The sequence below is a fragment of the Oikopleura dioica genome, chromosome 1 (assembly GCF_907165135.1).
Source record: "Oikopleura dioica chromosome 1, OKI2018_I68_1.0, whole genome shotgun sequence".
NCBI classification, from domain to species: Eukaryota; Metazoa; Chordata; class Appendicularia; order Copelata; family Oikopleuridae; genus Oikopleura; species Oikopleura dioica.
In genome coordinates, this window is record NC_137291.1 from 2,876,871 (window position 1) to 2,891,438 (window position 14,568).

Genomic DNA, 14,568 nt, shown 5'->3' on the forward strand with positions numbered 1-14,568 from the left:
AATTTTTTTAAAGGTAAGTTATTGCCCAAAACATCACTTAAAATGGCCATATTTTATGATGTGACGTTAAAATTTAGTTTTTCCGATTTGTACAACTTTTTTAAGCAGTTCCCATAAATAAAATGTTATGATTCTTAGCTTTAATAAAAGCTCAGAGCCTCTTCTTAATTGCAAATTGAAAAAAATCGGAGGCTCCGAAAATCGTGTTTTCGTCTAAATTTTTCACTCTGGTTTTTTAAGTTTACTCGAAACTTGAAGGATAAAGCCGACACAATTTTTGCCACAAAAAAGAGACTCTTAGCTTTTATATGGGCTTTTTTAATAGATTTCTGCACAAAAAAACCTTGCGTAATCGCGTGTTCAAAGATAAGTAAAAAAATCAAGATATTGAGGCAATAGCATGAGATGGGAATTTTTCAAATATTTTATCTAAAATCCGACAATCGATTCTCACGATTCATCAATGAGGTTTTATTTGTTCTTGAAACTTTTAAAAATTTTGTAAACTATATTTTCATGTCCCAATTTTCCTGATTATACCATGTAAACCTCATTTTTATTCAATGCCTCTAGCCTTACAGTGGCGTGCATGAGTGCCGCCCTTTTCGAGCGTGAATGACTCGTGCGCTATCAAGAAGAGCTTTTTGTTTTAGTTCCTTCTGAAATTAGAAAAAATCGGGCAGCGTTTTCGCTCTGTCTTGAAGAACTTCGAAGGGGCGGGACCCGTGCATGCCACTTATACTGAAACACCAGGAATTTTTGATTTGAAGATATCAGATGTGGATGAACAGAATTCGTATGATGTTATTTTAATCACTCATGAAAATTCGTTTATATCTAACCCCCTTTAAAAATAATGCATTTACATCGAAGAGAGAGAAAATATTAAACTTTTGTTTTCCTTGAATTTTATAAAGATCTCGGCTGAGGATTCTGATGAGTTCGATGTTATTTCCATTTCCATTTTTCCGATAAGAGTGGTGTTAAAAACAAATTTTTCCGGATTATAATCAGAGTAGATCCAAAAGGAGCCATTTTGAAAAAGACCAAGACCAAAAAATATTTTGCCGTCATTAAATCGCCATTCCATGATGTTTGTCTTTTTGGACTTTGATTTCGTTTCCTAGAATAACATGATTATTCTTTAAATCTAAAAAAAATCCTATGTGGATCATTATAGGCATCAACCTTTTTGCCAGTTTTGCCGTTCTGCCCCGATGGTGTTTTACCCGAATACCGTTCTGCCCGTTCAGGGCAAAACGGAAAAATGTGCTGAACGGATTTTTGATCAAAGCGTTTTTTGAAGCCTTGATTTCGGAAATAATTATGAATTTGATGATAAAGGGGAAGTAACTTAGCTTAGATGGAGTTAGCGAAAAATGCTATTTATTTAAGAAGCGTAACGAAAATTGAAAAGATTCCGATGTTTTGTCACCTCAAGAAAAAAGCATATCTTATAAGGTCATGGTAAATAATTTCATAATGTATTCTTAGTCCGTTGTTAACGCCCGGTCCAGAGGAAAGTATACAATTAGCCCGGGTGTTACTTGAACGAAAAATGCGCTAAAAAAAGGACTCCTAGTACCATCAGATATGCCTCTTGGACGGGGCCAACTTCACCGGAATTGATTTGAATCTGATTCGGGCCTTTACTTTATGATTGTAATTTTTCAAATCTGGAACTCCAAAAATAGATATGATTGAACGCGATTTGGAAGTTAATTGATGTTTGAACGTGAGAAAAGTCTTCAAGTTTCAATAGTGAATATTTAACAAATTGCGTCCTCCGCCTGGCGTACAGTGGTGTGTGGAGTTGGTGCACCCCTAGATAGCGGGCAAAAGGTGCACAAACGCAGCACTCACTTTTGCTACTTCTAGAAGAAAACAATAGAAAAAGTGCGGGTCAGGGGTGCACCAACGCAGCACTCGCTAAGGGTGCACCAACTCCACACACCACTGTACCTTGATACTGATCTCAAAATCGAAGAATTTTGTTCCATGAGAATTAAAATTGAGACTCGATATATGCTCGAACTCTGCAAGAGAGGAAAATTTTTTCTTCTTGAAACTGTCTGGAATAATTGTTTTTTTGTATGATCTAAAAACTGCTTTCGTTGAGAAAGGAAAAGCTGCTTGGCGGGCAATATTTTTCGCGAACGCAGGAAAAACATCATCGTGAAATGCGAAATAAGGGTTGCTTGTTACGTGCATTTTCATGCTTGAGTTTTGTTGGATGAAGTCAATCTCATGCAATTCTCATTTTTGGAATTTTTAACAGTTTTTCTTGAAAATAAGAAAGTCATTTTTATAAAAAAACACCTTTTAAAATATCTTTCTTTAGTCAATCCCTTCCAAAATCATACTCTAAGTAAAAGGTCGTATCAAATACATAGTTTTGAATCATTAATTTGTCGTTCACAATGAATGCATTCCCATAGTACTCGCATTCATCGTTGTTGTTTCCAAGTCGGTCAGTGTAATTCGGATCATTCGAAGCCATCAAGCTAGAAACACAGATAGAAGTTTTATTGTATTCAACAAGTGAGCCAATCCATTCAGTGCCGAGTGTAAGATATTGTCCTCCCGCTTCTAATAGAATAGAATATTTCGTATTTGAGAGAGCGATGCTTCGAGTTATTAAAAGAATAAGAAGACGCTCATCATCAATCTTCCGAGGATTTATCATTTTTAAGAAACAGAGATCCTTAGCTAAAAAAATCCTTTATGACCTTTTCAAAGGTACAAGATGGACTGGATCAAGATCTCTGTATTCTGCTGGAAGTTTAATCTCGGTTTTCCGCCAGCCTTTTTCGATTTCTTCGCTACGGCGTATTTTATTTAATGCAATTGTTGTAGATAACTTGATAAAACTGTCACCAATCATCACGCTCATCAGATGAAAGACGCCATGGAAACTTATTGATGACACTTTTACATTAAAGTGATTGCTTGCTATGTAACCTTGTGCTTCCTCAAATCGCTTCAAGTTATAATCTGGGGCGAAGTAAAAACACTTATCAGATCTTTTTGTAGGAGAACTAGAAAATGCTCAAAAAATTCTCATTTGAGTTATAAAAAGCAATTTCTTTATGATTAATAATTTAAAAGATTAATAAATCAATAAATTATTGTCGTCAAATTAATATATGACGAGTTTTTTGACCTTGATCAAATAACAACGACGGGAAAAACTTTTTTACCATTGTCCAATGGACGGCGAATTTCTATAAAATGAGTACCAATCGATGAGCCAAAGTGAAAAATAAAATATTTCCTTAAGAATAATAAAGAAGACATATAAAGTTGTATAAATTTTACATATTGATATTTTTGTTTTGAATAAATATCGGAGAATCAGTTGATTCTGAGATTGTCAAGATATTTCCAAGTGCGTCTACGAGAAAGTGCTCTCCTGCCAGAAATGTTGCACCAGTTGACTTTTGTGATTTTTAGTATTAATTGGCGCCGGACGGTGCCAATACCATTATGGTTCCTTAGTCAAGCATTTTATCTGACTCATCAAAAAACAAGTACTCGCTTTTCGGCTTAACTGCAAGGATACTCTTACAACGAGTATTTTGGATTGATACCGGCACCATCCGCCCCCGAATATAATTCGATTAAAATAACAACAAGTTAATTCTTATAAAAAACCGTTCGTAAGAAAGAAACTCTTTAGGAACATTCATTTTTAAATCGCTTGAATTGTTTATCATATTTGAAAGAAATACTGGAAAATTTTTAATCCGTGATTGACGCCCTTCCCAGCGCCCAGTTATCCATTCGATAGATAAATTCTCTTCACTTGAGTTTTCAGATAGAAGCTTCACTTCACCATTTTCTAGATCGAAAACCGGGATTAACTCCTGGCGTGACTCAAACTTTTCACAGTCATAATAAGGACAAGGGCATCCATTTTTGCAATATTTTTCAAACGGACAAACTTCTCCAGCAGAATCAAACGATCTTGATAGCTGATAGCACATTCTCTCACAGGGCGTATTTGAAATCATCCTTCTTGATTCCAAAACAAGAGTTTTTTTGCATAAATGCCGGCATATTTTGACGTCGTAAAATTTTTTCTTTTTACAGCGTTGAAGGTTGATTTCATTTTCCTCGGAGGTGAACAAAGGAGAATTTGCCTTAACTTGCTTGATCAATGAAACTGGCTCGGGAAGGCTAAAATTTTTCGTTTCTTTGCATTTTTTCATCAAGTATCCGCAGTAATCAGTGTTTGCAATCGTAACACATTTTTTATAATTTCGATTGCAAGTCGATGTCAGAAAAGTTGTTACTCCTCTTGATTTTTCCAACGAAGAAACATTGGCTTACAAATTAAACTTAATTTGAATTAAAGATAAGTGTACCTAAAATCATCACAGTTATCCAGAATAGAGAGCCAAAGCCTAAATAACTGTATTGCTGTTTCTCTGTAGCGAATCCATGTTTTGACAAGCTCATTTTTTCTGTCACTTTTTTCTTCCACGTTTCCTTTTTTAAATCAGCTTTTTGAGTGTGAATACTTCGTGTCGACAAAATATCCTCAGTAAACAAATAAACGTTTCCCCCTTTTTGCTTCAAAACGCCAAAGCAGTGGCAATCCAAGCACTGATATTTTTTTATATAAGGATTATCTATATCTTCATCTGAAACCTGAATTTTTATCTTTGGCAGCTGGGTAAGAGAACCTTCGTCATCTTCTTCGATACTCATTCTATCAATTCAAAAATGAAGTGAAGATTTAACTTGAGGGTCTTCTTAAAGGTCCCAAACATTCCTCGGGAAATGTCGACTGTCATTTTTGTTCCTAGTTGGTGTTATTTGTGTATCAACCGCATTTTTACGAGACAAGAAATATTGTATTTGCTCGTAATTTCGAAGTTCATCAAAAAAATAAGCTGATTCGATCACCCGAAACTCGCAAAAAAGACTGTATTTTTGCGCTTCTCACGCTTTTCCGTTATTTTTTTCTAATTAAATGCAGTAACAGCTCGTAACACTCGTGTAAAATGATATCATCAATTAAAAATTATTCTTTTTTTTTGGTTTATTAAAATAATCAAAAAGATTTGACAATTCATGATTTCAATTTATTCTAGTTTTTCGAGTTTTCTTCTTCTTTGTTGACAATATTTTTGAGTTTCTCGGCCCGTTCCAAATACTAAGAAATTTATTCAGAAAGTCGTCTCATTTAGGACTTTACCTCTTCGCATTTTGCGCGAATCGTCTCTTTCGCTTTTTCAGATTGAGCTTCGTACTTGATTGCATGAAGAAAGTGCTCGACGCCATTTTGATATAGCTAAAAATGAAATAAATAAAATTAGAAGGAACAAAACTCACTTGGAAAGCCTTAGCGTAGTTTCCTCCTTCATCTTCTTCGGTTGCTTTTGTGACGATTTCGATAGCTTTTTGTAACATCGTCATTTTCGACTAAAATGAAAAAATATTCACTCTGTTTTTCGTCCAATAAAAGTTTACCTTTTCACCTTTTCTCTGATTTATTTTATCGAAAATTTATGTTTAAAATACGACTGAACAAACAACTCGTTCTCGAGAGGTCAATATTCTCGAAAAATTTTTATTATTCGCAATAATTGCTGTTTTACACCCAATTTTTCGAAGAACTCTTTACACCTCATTATAAATTAAAGACCCTTGGGTATGATTTGGAACACGACTTTACAAGCCTTTTAAATGCTGAAATCTTAAAGGGCTGTCTAGTCTGGATTATAAAAGAAGAAAACATGGGCTCGGCGGTTGCGCTGTGAAATATCTGTGGTAGCGAGATTACATCAGGGCGCGAAATCGAAGCCCAATACTTCCTTGTTAGGACAACTCAAGGCCACTTCCACCTCTAATCTCCTTAAAAACGGAATTATTTCCGCTCTCGCCCTTTCCTCATCCCCTTAATCTCGCACTCAAAATTTCTTTGAAGAGAAAAAGATCTTGAGGTCTTCTCGCGGAAAATCATAAACACCCGCATTTTCTCCTAATCGACCTCGAGAAAACCGCTTCATAATAAGTCCACGGTCTTAATTAATGCCGTCTTCGGTTTCGTGATTTTGTGGTCAATTTTGCACTCATAAACTTTAGAAGATTATCAAAGGGTAAAACACCCGGTTTTTTTTTAATATTTTTTCTTAATTTTTTTCTGAAAAAATATTTTTTTGATTTTTTTTTTGAAAAATTATTTTTCAATTTTTTTCCCAAATTATTTCTTTTAAAATCTTTTTTTTTTCTTCAAATTTTTTTTTTGAAAATTTTCGAGGAAGCCCAATTTTCCTCGAAATTCCTGTCAAAATCTTTGGTCACAGCGGTCTTCAAAAAAGGCCCTTCGGAAATAATAGTCGGCAGCTGGTGCCAAAAACATTTCCGGTCTATTTGGTTCTACAAACGGTCGAGCTTAGAACGCTGGCCACAGTTGACAAGCTTGGCATGGTGAATTTTCGCGTTTGGTCCATTCAGAATTTTTAATCGAAAAAAGGGCGAAATTCTTGTTAAGACTTCTTTCTGGCGTAATCACGTTTCTAGAGCTATGATCGAGGCGTAATGAGCACCGCAAAATGACAGATGATGAGACACGGGTTCATAGAATACGTAATAATTGGAAGCTAACCGGACAATTGACGCTAATGAAAGTGAAAGAGACGATAAAGAAGTCATTAAATTTCATAACGAAATGATGGGTTAGATTCAGTTTTTATTCGGAATGCCTTTGTTATGTCCCCGAATGTCCCGAATGTCCCGAATGTCTCCGAATGTCCCCGAATGTCCTGAATGTCACTGAATGTCTCTGAATGTCTCCGAAGGTCCCCGAACCTCCCGAATGTGTCCGAAGTTCCCAAAATGTCCTCGAATGTCCCAAATGTCCCGAATGTCCCCGAATGTCCCCGAATTTTCTCAATGTTCCGAATGCTCGTTCTTATTCGATCTTTCTTTTCCATTAAAAATGCTTGTTTTTCGGCTCAAATACCGAAAAACCCCAACTTCACGGTTTTCGCCTTGTTACAGTCAGTCAAAATACCACTTGGCTTCTTCGAGATCTTCACACGTCAGTTTTGATAAGCTCATCACGCTTCAAATGCCAGAGTTGTAGCACCAACTTGGATCAAACATCGATCCTTTTGCAAACGATGATATTATTTTTTTGCAGAAGATAAGATGGTGAGTATATTTCTAAAGAAGCGTGACGAGCAAGACACGGGTGAGCAATTGCGCAAGGAGCATTAAAAGACTCTCGTATCGATACCGCTAATGGCTTGTCGAAGATCTCATTTGGAACATGAAAGGCCCGCGCTGCAAAATTTTCTTTTTGAAAAGAAAATGTGGCTTTTTTGTTTCAAGCTGAAACAGTCGTTACAAGAATATCCAGTCAATTGCCACGAACAGGGAACAAAATTTCGAAGAATCGTTATTTCCAAAATCGAAAGAAAGTTACTCCCTTATTTTTCTTATTTTAATGCTATTCCAAGTTCAATTGAAAGAACTTAATTATGACCTAATTCATTTGACCTCAAAAAATTCATGAAATGACGGGGCTGCAGTCATTTTATGTAAATTTAATATAAGCTTTCTGGAGCCCTAGGATAGAGGCGACCGATTAACATTGAAAGATGATCTTCTAAAATTTAAGTTCTAAAACGAAATTATCGATTTTTTTTTCAAAGTTCAATTTTTTGATTTCGAAATTAAATATTTTTTCTGAAATAATTATTATACTGGAATATTGAATAATTATTTAAAAAAAAGGAATAAAATAAAAATTTTTCTTAGAAAATGAAAAAAAAAGAAAAATTGCAATTTTCTTCTTTTCAAAATCAGGTTTTGCGAATTTCAAGTTTTGAAATCGGAAAACTGCCGTAATAAGCAAAAACGCGTTAATTTATGTATAATTGGTAATTGTTAATTTCGCAGCTTTCACGCGGTGCTCCCAACAGTCGACCACTATTGCATTCATCAGAAATACCGTTTTTCTCTCACTGATTCGGAAACTCGCCTTTTGAGCATGACGGACATTTCCTGTGACATCGTCGAAGATGGCCATTCTAAACTCTGAAGAAATGAACATGACTCGCGACCGGAAGTCAATTCCAAAATGCATTTGCGACGGTCGATTTCGCTTACAAAAATTGAGTTTTGAAATTTGCCGATTTTCTTGAAGTGCCGAATCAATCAGGTACAGTTGATTTTAACATAACGAAAGGTGATTTTAATATTATAATTTTTATCAGATAATGATTCATTGGGCCTTGGACGTAAAAATAAACTCGGGTTCATGGGGTCGTCTAGGACTAATCTGCACAAAAAAATTAAAAAAACAACGTTACCTGTTATATATTTGAAGGAGCTTATTTTTTACTTACCCAACGGTTATTTTGAAGGGGAAATGGAAGGTGAGTCGGCCAACCAGACCTCCAAGACTTCTGAGTGAAATCCTTACCCCCTATTTTATTTGCTCATTGAAAAGAGCGTTAAAAGTTATCCCAGATGCGCCCGGAAAAAGATGAAATTTCCGAAGAAATACCTTCATGGCACGTGACTGAAGTCCCAAGTACCAAAACTTTCCCGCCCGAGCATTTTCGACTCGTCTAAGATACAATAGCTTGTGATAGCTCAAAATGATCGTCTTGGCGAGCATCATATTTTCATCCTTCTTCAACCCTTTTTTATCCCTTTATCTGTTGCTCGAAAGCTGATACTGACAGTATCAATGATATCAGTGTATTAGTGATACACTGTCATCCTCCTTCAAACTTATTGCCTTTATCATTTTCCTAGGACGAACGGCCCGAGGAGCTCTTTACTACAGGAATAAGCCTCCCCATCGAAAAAAATGTCCGATTTCGCGGCGTGGCTTTCTCTAGCGCCGAACAGCGCCCCTTTCCGCTTATCATTTTGACCGTTTCTTATCACCTCAGCACTTATCTTTTTATTTCGGAACTTCAATCAGAATAAATTTTGTAAAGTTTTTTATTCAAAAATTTTTTGTTTTGTAAAAGAGAGAAAGAGAAAGAGGAAACATAGAGGAAAATCAACGATGAAGCTTTTCGCGCTTCTCTCATTGGTTACAGGTTCTTACAGTAATTTTTCTAGCTTACAAAAAAACATCTGAAAATGTCAATGAAACCATTATAGCAGTTAAAATTAAAATAATCGCTTCAATTATTCTTTAATCTTTAAGGCTTTCAACAATCGGAGAAAATCGAGCTTGGGCCACCAACATATGATAAAATTCAGCGGCGTCCTGCCGCGCTATCATCCGAAAGAGACGCTTTTGCTGAAAAAGGAAATGGAAAAGGAAAAACGCCACAATTGTCAGTAAACGATTTGGACATTGCCAACAGATTACCACGTAAGAAAATACTGATTTGAAGAAACCATAATTTTTTTTCTTCTTTTATGTATCGGATTTTTATTTGAATTATTATTTACGATGATTTTTAAAGACCTTGATTATTGATTAGCAATATTCCTCTAGTAACGATGACCCCTTTTTAACAATTATCAAAAATAATCGTTCGACAAACATAAATTCAGCAAAACTGAAATGCCACACTCCACTGGTGAAAGAAGGACTGGCCGAGCGAATCGTCGGCGGCTACGATGTCCAACGAGAAGCCTGGCCCTTCATCGTCAAAATTCGAATCGGCTGCGGCGGGAGCATAATCGCCAGCAACTGGATCCTGACCGCGGCGCATTGTTGCAGGCAGGGCGCGACATCTTTTTTTTCAATCAGACATTTCTTCGAAAAATGACTCAATCTTCAATGATTCGATTATTTGGTTTGTAGGTCATTAAAGTTGGGACTCCCAAGCTTGCGAAAATTTCAAATTGGAAGGCTTTAACTTTAATGACCTATTTCAAATTATCAAAATTAAGGATTGACTCAAGTAACATTGAAAATCATCCAAAATGTCTTGTCGAACCCATTTTAAAGAGTTTCAGATAATCGATTCTTGCAAGTGACCGTCAGCGAATTTGATCGAGCGAAAATTGACATGGGAGCCAGGACGATCAATATTAAAGAAAAATACCTTCACCCTCAATTCGACCAATTCACCCTCAAAAACGACATTTGCCTCCTCGAGCTCGAAGATTCCATCAACTTTCACGTCTTTGCTCAGCCAGTCTGTCTGCCAGACAAGGGCTCGAGAATCGACAAAATCCCACTAGGAAAAGGGCCGCTTTGCTACGTCGCCGGCTGGGGGCGAATCGGAGAGATGGAAAATACCGCTAGAATTTTGCAAGAAACTCAAGTGCCGATCGTCAACAATACAGTATGCGATGCGGCTTTTCCGAAAAACGAAGTTGTCGAAGATAAAATGATGTGCGCCGGATATGCAGAGGGAGGAATCGACGCTTGCCAGGGCGATTCTGGAGGACCGCTGATTTGCGTCGAAGATGATAAGCCGATGCTGCGGGGGATCGTTTCTTGGGGAATTGGATGTGCAAGAGTTGGGCATTACGGCGTTTATACCAGGACATCTTCTTATATCGACTGGGTATTGAAGAGCATTTAATCTTTATGAAAAAGGCCTTTTTTGAAAAAGAAAAAATAATCAGCCGAGTTTCTAGATAAAATCGATCGTCGTTCCTGATGAAGTCAAAACCACCCTTCCGCCAACAACAACGACTACAGAACGAAGTCCCGTTGTCGGCCTCACCAAAATGCATTCCTTCTGCGGTTCGACCCATTTTTCATCCCCTCTTCCCAATCTCATTTTAAGGAAATCCGAAGGAAAACTACAAGATAGCAAAAAACGTCCAGGTCGGCTGCAACGAAATCGGATGCAAGTTTTTCTGCCCAAAAAGGATGAAACCTTCTGTCTCGAAAGTCGGGTGCAATAAGAAGTGGAAGAATTTCGTGCCGAAAAGACTCAAGGTAGGTACTGTTTATAACGCAGGTAGGGACTGAATTCTAGCGACCAATTTTCTGCATGGAAGAAAAGAAAAAATCGATCAAAGAAGAGGTCATCCAAAGAGGTAAAAAAAGACAAAATAGATGATGGCTGGAGAAACTGGAGTTCAAAAGACAAGAGAGTTAATCGAGATTCTGACATTTTTTAGGAAACGAAATGACAAGCTGCGGTAACGTGACGAAAAAGTTCAAATTGCCAGAGTCGATTAATATTGACTGCAAAAACGACAAATGCGATCTCACTGTAAGCAAGTTTACCATAAAAAAACTGATGACAAAAAAACTTTTAGTGCGAAAATCCAAACATGGAGCCTACGCTGTCTCAAATCAAATGCCAGCGATCAACAGGTAAGTCGAAAAAAGGCAAATTTATTCCTAGACGCGCTCGGGTCAACTGCGTCGTGAAGAAAAATTCGAAAGCAATGAGATCAATGGGCTCAACTGCCGAAGAAACATGCGGGTACCTTCCTGTCCAGATTGCTCAGCCAGCCAGCTACTTTTGCGAGGACATGTCCTGCCATTTTTATTGCCCTGATAATCTGACGGTAAAAAATGGAAGCAGAACTACAGTTATAAAGCTGCTTTCAGCCAAATCATGCAAAAATCACTTGCAATCCTTGGAAGCGATCCTGGTGGCCAAAACGATTCAGCGTTTTCTGTGAATAATTCAAACTCTCAAGCCTCGAAATTGAGCTTTTTCCGAAAAATCTTAAAAAAGAGAATTTTCGAAATTTAACTGTAAATATCAGCTTGCAATCACTTGATGAAATGAACAACCATTTTCGCTTGAAAAACCTCAAGCACGACAATAAACTTGTAAATATTCTTTGAATAGCTTCAAATTATTCATATATAGGACTTGAAAATAATCGAGAGTTGTCTTTTGGTGATCGTTTGTAGTATCTATTCCAGTGCATCAACTCGTCTTGAGTTGGAATGATCAAGGATGGGAAGAAATCGATAAGTAAAATTAGGACACTGAAGCCATTTCTCTGAGCTGAAGCTTCATTCGAGATATTGCTGGTAGAGCGTTTGAGCTTGCTGATTTTCATAAAAATTGTAATGAAAGAGATTTCTGAATTATCAGCTGGGAGGCTCCTCCTTTTCGACTCGATTATCACAAGATGTTCAAAAGATGATATGATTCTAGCGATACGGGTGTATAGAAAGGTGAAGGATCTTATTGGCGAACATCACGAAGGCTGCCTTGAAGAAGAATTATTCCATGATCTCGAGAAAGAACTTTATCGCATTGACCCAAACAACGAAACACTCTACCTTCCCGGAGGATATGCAGGTTTGACCGGTTCTTTATTCAGTTGAATCAACATCAATCAAAGGTCTATATTTGGTCATGAATCAAAGCAATCGTGAAAATGAGTTCAAGCCGCAAAACACTGATCCGCATATTTTCGAGGAACTCATGAAGATTGACATAGAAAATGGTGCCGTTCCAAGCCATTTCAGAGTTGTTGCAAGCTTCACTTACAATTTCTCGATTCTCAAACATTCTCTATGGGAAGAATGTAAGCTGAAATTTTTTCATAAAAAAAGTGATTAAATTATGTTAAGACACGATGGACTGGGCGTACAATATTGGCGGATACACTATTTTCACAGCCCCAAACGAGTTCGTCGTAAGAGTTATCATCGGAAATTGTTCATATTCAAAAGATGAAATTCGCGAAATGCAGCTCTCGAATGATGAAACCCTTATTTACTTGATAAAAGAAATGCTGAAAGATCTGTCGATTGAGGAGGGGCAAGAAGTTCTTGAGATTCCAACTCAAGTTGGACTGACATTACCTTATTACGCCACGCTTTATTATTATGGATGCTCGAGCTTTCTGTTGGAAACATTCCCAAAACTCGAGTTCAACTGCTGCAGCTACTTCAATCAGACTCCCTACATCATGTACAAACCACTCATGAAAAAAATACTCCAAAGAGGCTTGAATCCTTTCATTACTCCACATACTTTGCCTTCCTTTGGAAACTTCTTCAACTGGTACTTCACGGAATATGCCTTCGACGCGCACGAGGATCTGCAAGATTGCAAACTACAGAAAGATATCTTCTTCATTTCCTCCCCATACATCAAAAACAAAGAAGAAATCGAGCAACTTGGTCTTTACGATGAGCTGGTTGAAAAATACGTAACCGAATTCGCAGCCGATGGAGCTCCTTTAACAACAACGTACAATTCCTGGTACGATATTGCTTGCAACGAAAAGTGTCCCGAAAATTGCAATCAAGCGATTCCATCCCTCCGGTATTTCATTGGCCAGCTCATCGAGAAAACCAACCTCCTCGGAAATGGCGGGCAAGGATCCGTTTTCGAGTGCACTTGGCATGGAAAAAAGGCGGCAGCGAAATTCATCCCGAATCGACAAATAACTGAAAAGTTGTTCAAAATCATCAAGGGAGCGCCGCAAAAGCTAATGGACCCGTTGCGCGAAAAAAAGATGCGACAGCTTTTTACAATGCAAGCTTCGGAATTCTACATCGCCAGGGAAATCAATCATCCTTATGTTTTGCGAATGTTCGATTTTTATCTGCAACATCGAAATGGAAAGGACGAGTTCGTCATTGTCTCGGAGCTCTGCGACACGACATTGAGCAAGATCGACTTCAATATGGCTTCCTTTTTGAATTATTTTCTACAGGTCACTTCGGCTATCAAAGCAATCGGAGACCAAAATTTGTCACATGGCGATGTGAAGCCAGAAAATATCCTGCTGAAGCGAGAGGGCGACACTGGAGCGCTTTCTGTTCGACTTGCAGATTTCGGAATGGCCGGAATTGTCGGAGGTACACCCTTATTCATGGCGCCTGAGGTGCTGACCAGATCGATTCCTTATGTATCTGATATCTACTCGCTCGGCATGTCGATACTTTTTTCTGTTTACGACTTGCAGCTGGCTTTTAAGCTCTTTCTTCTTCCAGGTAAAGCAGTCGAATCCCGTTCGTTTTTGAATTTTCTATTTTTAGTGGACAATGATAGCCTTCGATCGGCGAAAAAAATTGTTCAGAAGCATGAATTGACGAAATTCATTTCGAACATGATCTCGGACGATCCAGCTGTCCGGCCTAGCATCCGGGAGGTAAATGATTTCTTGACGGTGGAGCAACTTCTTTTCACAGATGAGAGCAAAATCACGATAAGAGATCTTGGAATCAACGATGATTTGGAGGCTTCGGAGACGAGTATTTCAAATGATCTGAAGAGAAGAGCAGAGGTTTTTGAGAACTGTCCGTTTTCAACGGTGAATATCTTGAGTTCAATCAGTCATTTGACGTCATATGAAGAATTATCAAAGGCCGGATAAAACAAGATATAGTCTGAAAACTGAATAATTACGTTATATTCATCCTTAAAAGACGACGAAAATGATCAGCAAAACAATCCATGACCAGGTTTAAAAACACTCGAACTATAAGAATTATTCAATAGGGTGATTCTTTCAAATGCTGGGCTTTTTCGACCGCAAGTATGCTTCGATCTTCACTTCGAGAAATGATCAAAGGCGTCGTTTTGAAACTCAGTTTCTTGATTTTTCGAATATATTTTTTCTAAAACGGCTCAAAAGGATTGGAAAATTTCTCCGATACCGCGAAAGAAGGTTGTTTCGCGGTTCTTGATGATCCGT

The 14,568-nt window shown here is 37.6% G+C and overlaps 2 protein-coding genes across 2 annotated transcripts; one reads left to right on the forward strand and one right to left on the reverse strand.

The window, feature by feature from the left end:
• Nucleotides 1-5,083: 5,083 nt before the first annotated feature.
• On the reverse strand, nt 5,084-5,510 carry LOC145695233 (vacuolar protein sorting-associated protein 4A-like). The gene is made up of 4 exons (XM_081772236.1): nt 5,479-5,510; nt 5,341-5,430; nt 5,204-5,299; nt 5,084-5,161 (listed from the first exon to the last, which is right to left on the reverse strand). Exons 2-4 carry the CDS (start codon nt 5,422-5,424, stop codon nt 5,096-5,098), a joined length of 246 nt encoding a protein of 81 aa, XP_081628362.1. The 5' UTR covers nt 5,425-5,430; nt 5,479-5,510; the 3' UTR covers nt 5,084-5,095.
• A 3,437-nt stretch (nt 5,511-8,947) lies between these two features.
• On the forward strand, nt 8,948-11,719 carry LOC145711530 (uncharacterized). Its single transcript, XM_081789223.1, has 10 exons — nt 8,948-9,071; nt 9,182-9,352; nt 9,538-9,706; nt 9,938-10,502; nt 10,576-10,684; nt 10,728-10,882; nt 10,923-10,983; nt 11,068-11,162; nt 11,209-11,463; nt 11,507-11,719. Exons 1-10 carry the CDS (start codon nt 9,038-9,040, stop codon nt 11,582-11,584), a joined length of 1,692 nt encoding a protein of 563 aa, XP_081645349.1. The 5' UTR covers nt 8,948-9,037; the 3' UTR covers nt 11,585-11,719.
• The last annotated feature ends 2,849 nt before the right edge of the window (nt 11,720-14,568 follow it).

Coding starts and splice junctions, on each gene's coding strand:
- LOC145695233 (XM_081772236.1), bottom strand. CDS start 5,424: ATGACGATGTTACAAAAAGCTATCGAAATCGTCACAAAAGCAACCGAA. Junction 5,300..5,340: donor ACTACGCTAAGGCTTTCCAA/GTGAGTTTTGTT, acceptor TTTCATTTTTAG/CTATATCAAAATGGCGTCGA. Junction 5,162..5,203: donor TTCGCGCAAAATGCGAAGAG/GTAAAGTCCTAA, acceptor TAAATTTCTTAG/TATTTGGAACGGGCCGAGAA.
- LOC145711530 (XM_081789223.1), top strand. CDS start 9,038: ATGAAGCTTTTCGCGCTTCTCTCATTGGTTACAG. Junction 10,685..10,727: donor CAAAATGCATTCCTTCTGCG/GTTCGACCCATT, acceptor TCTCATTTTAAG/GAAATCCGAAGGAAAACTAC. Junction 10,984..11,067: donor AGAAGAGGTCATCCAAAGAG/GTAAAAAAAGAC, acceptor GACATTTTTTAG/GAAACGAAATGACAAGCTGC.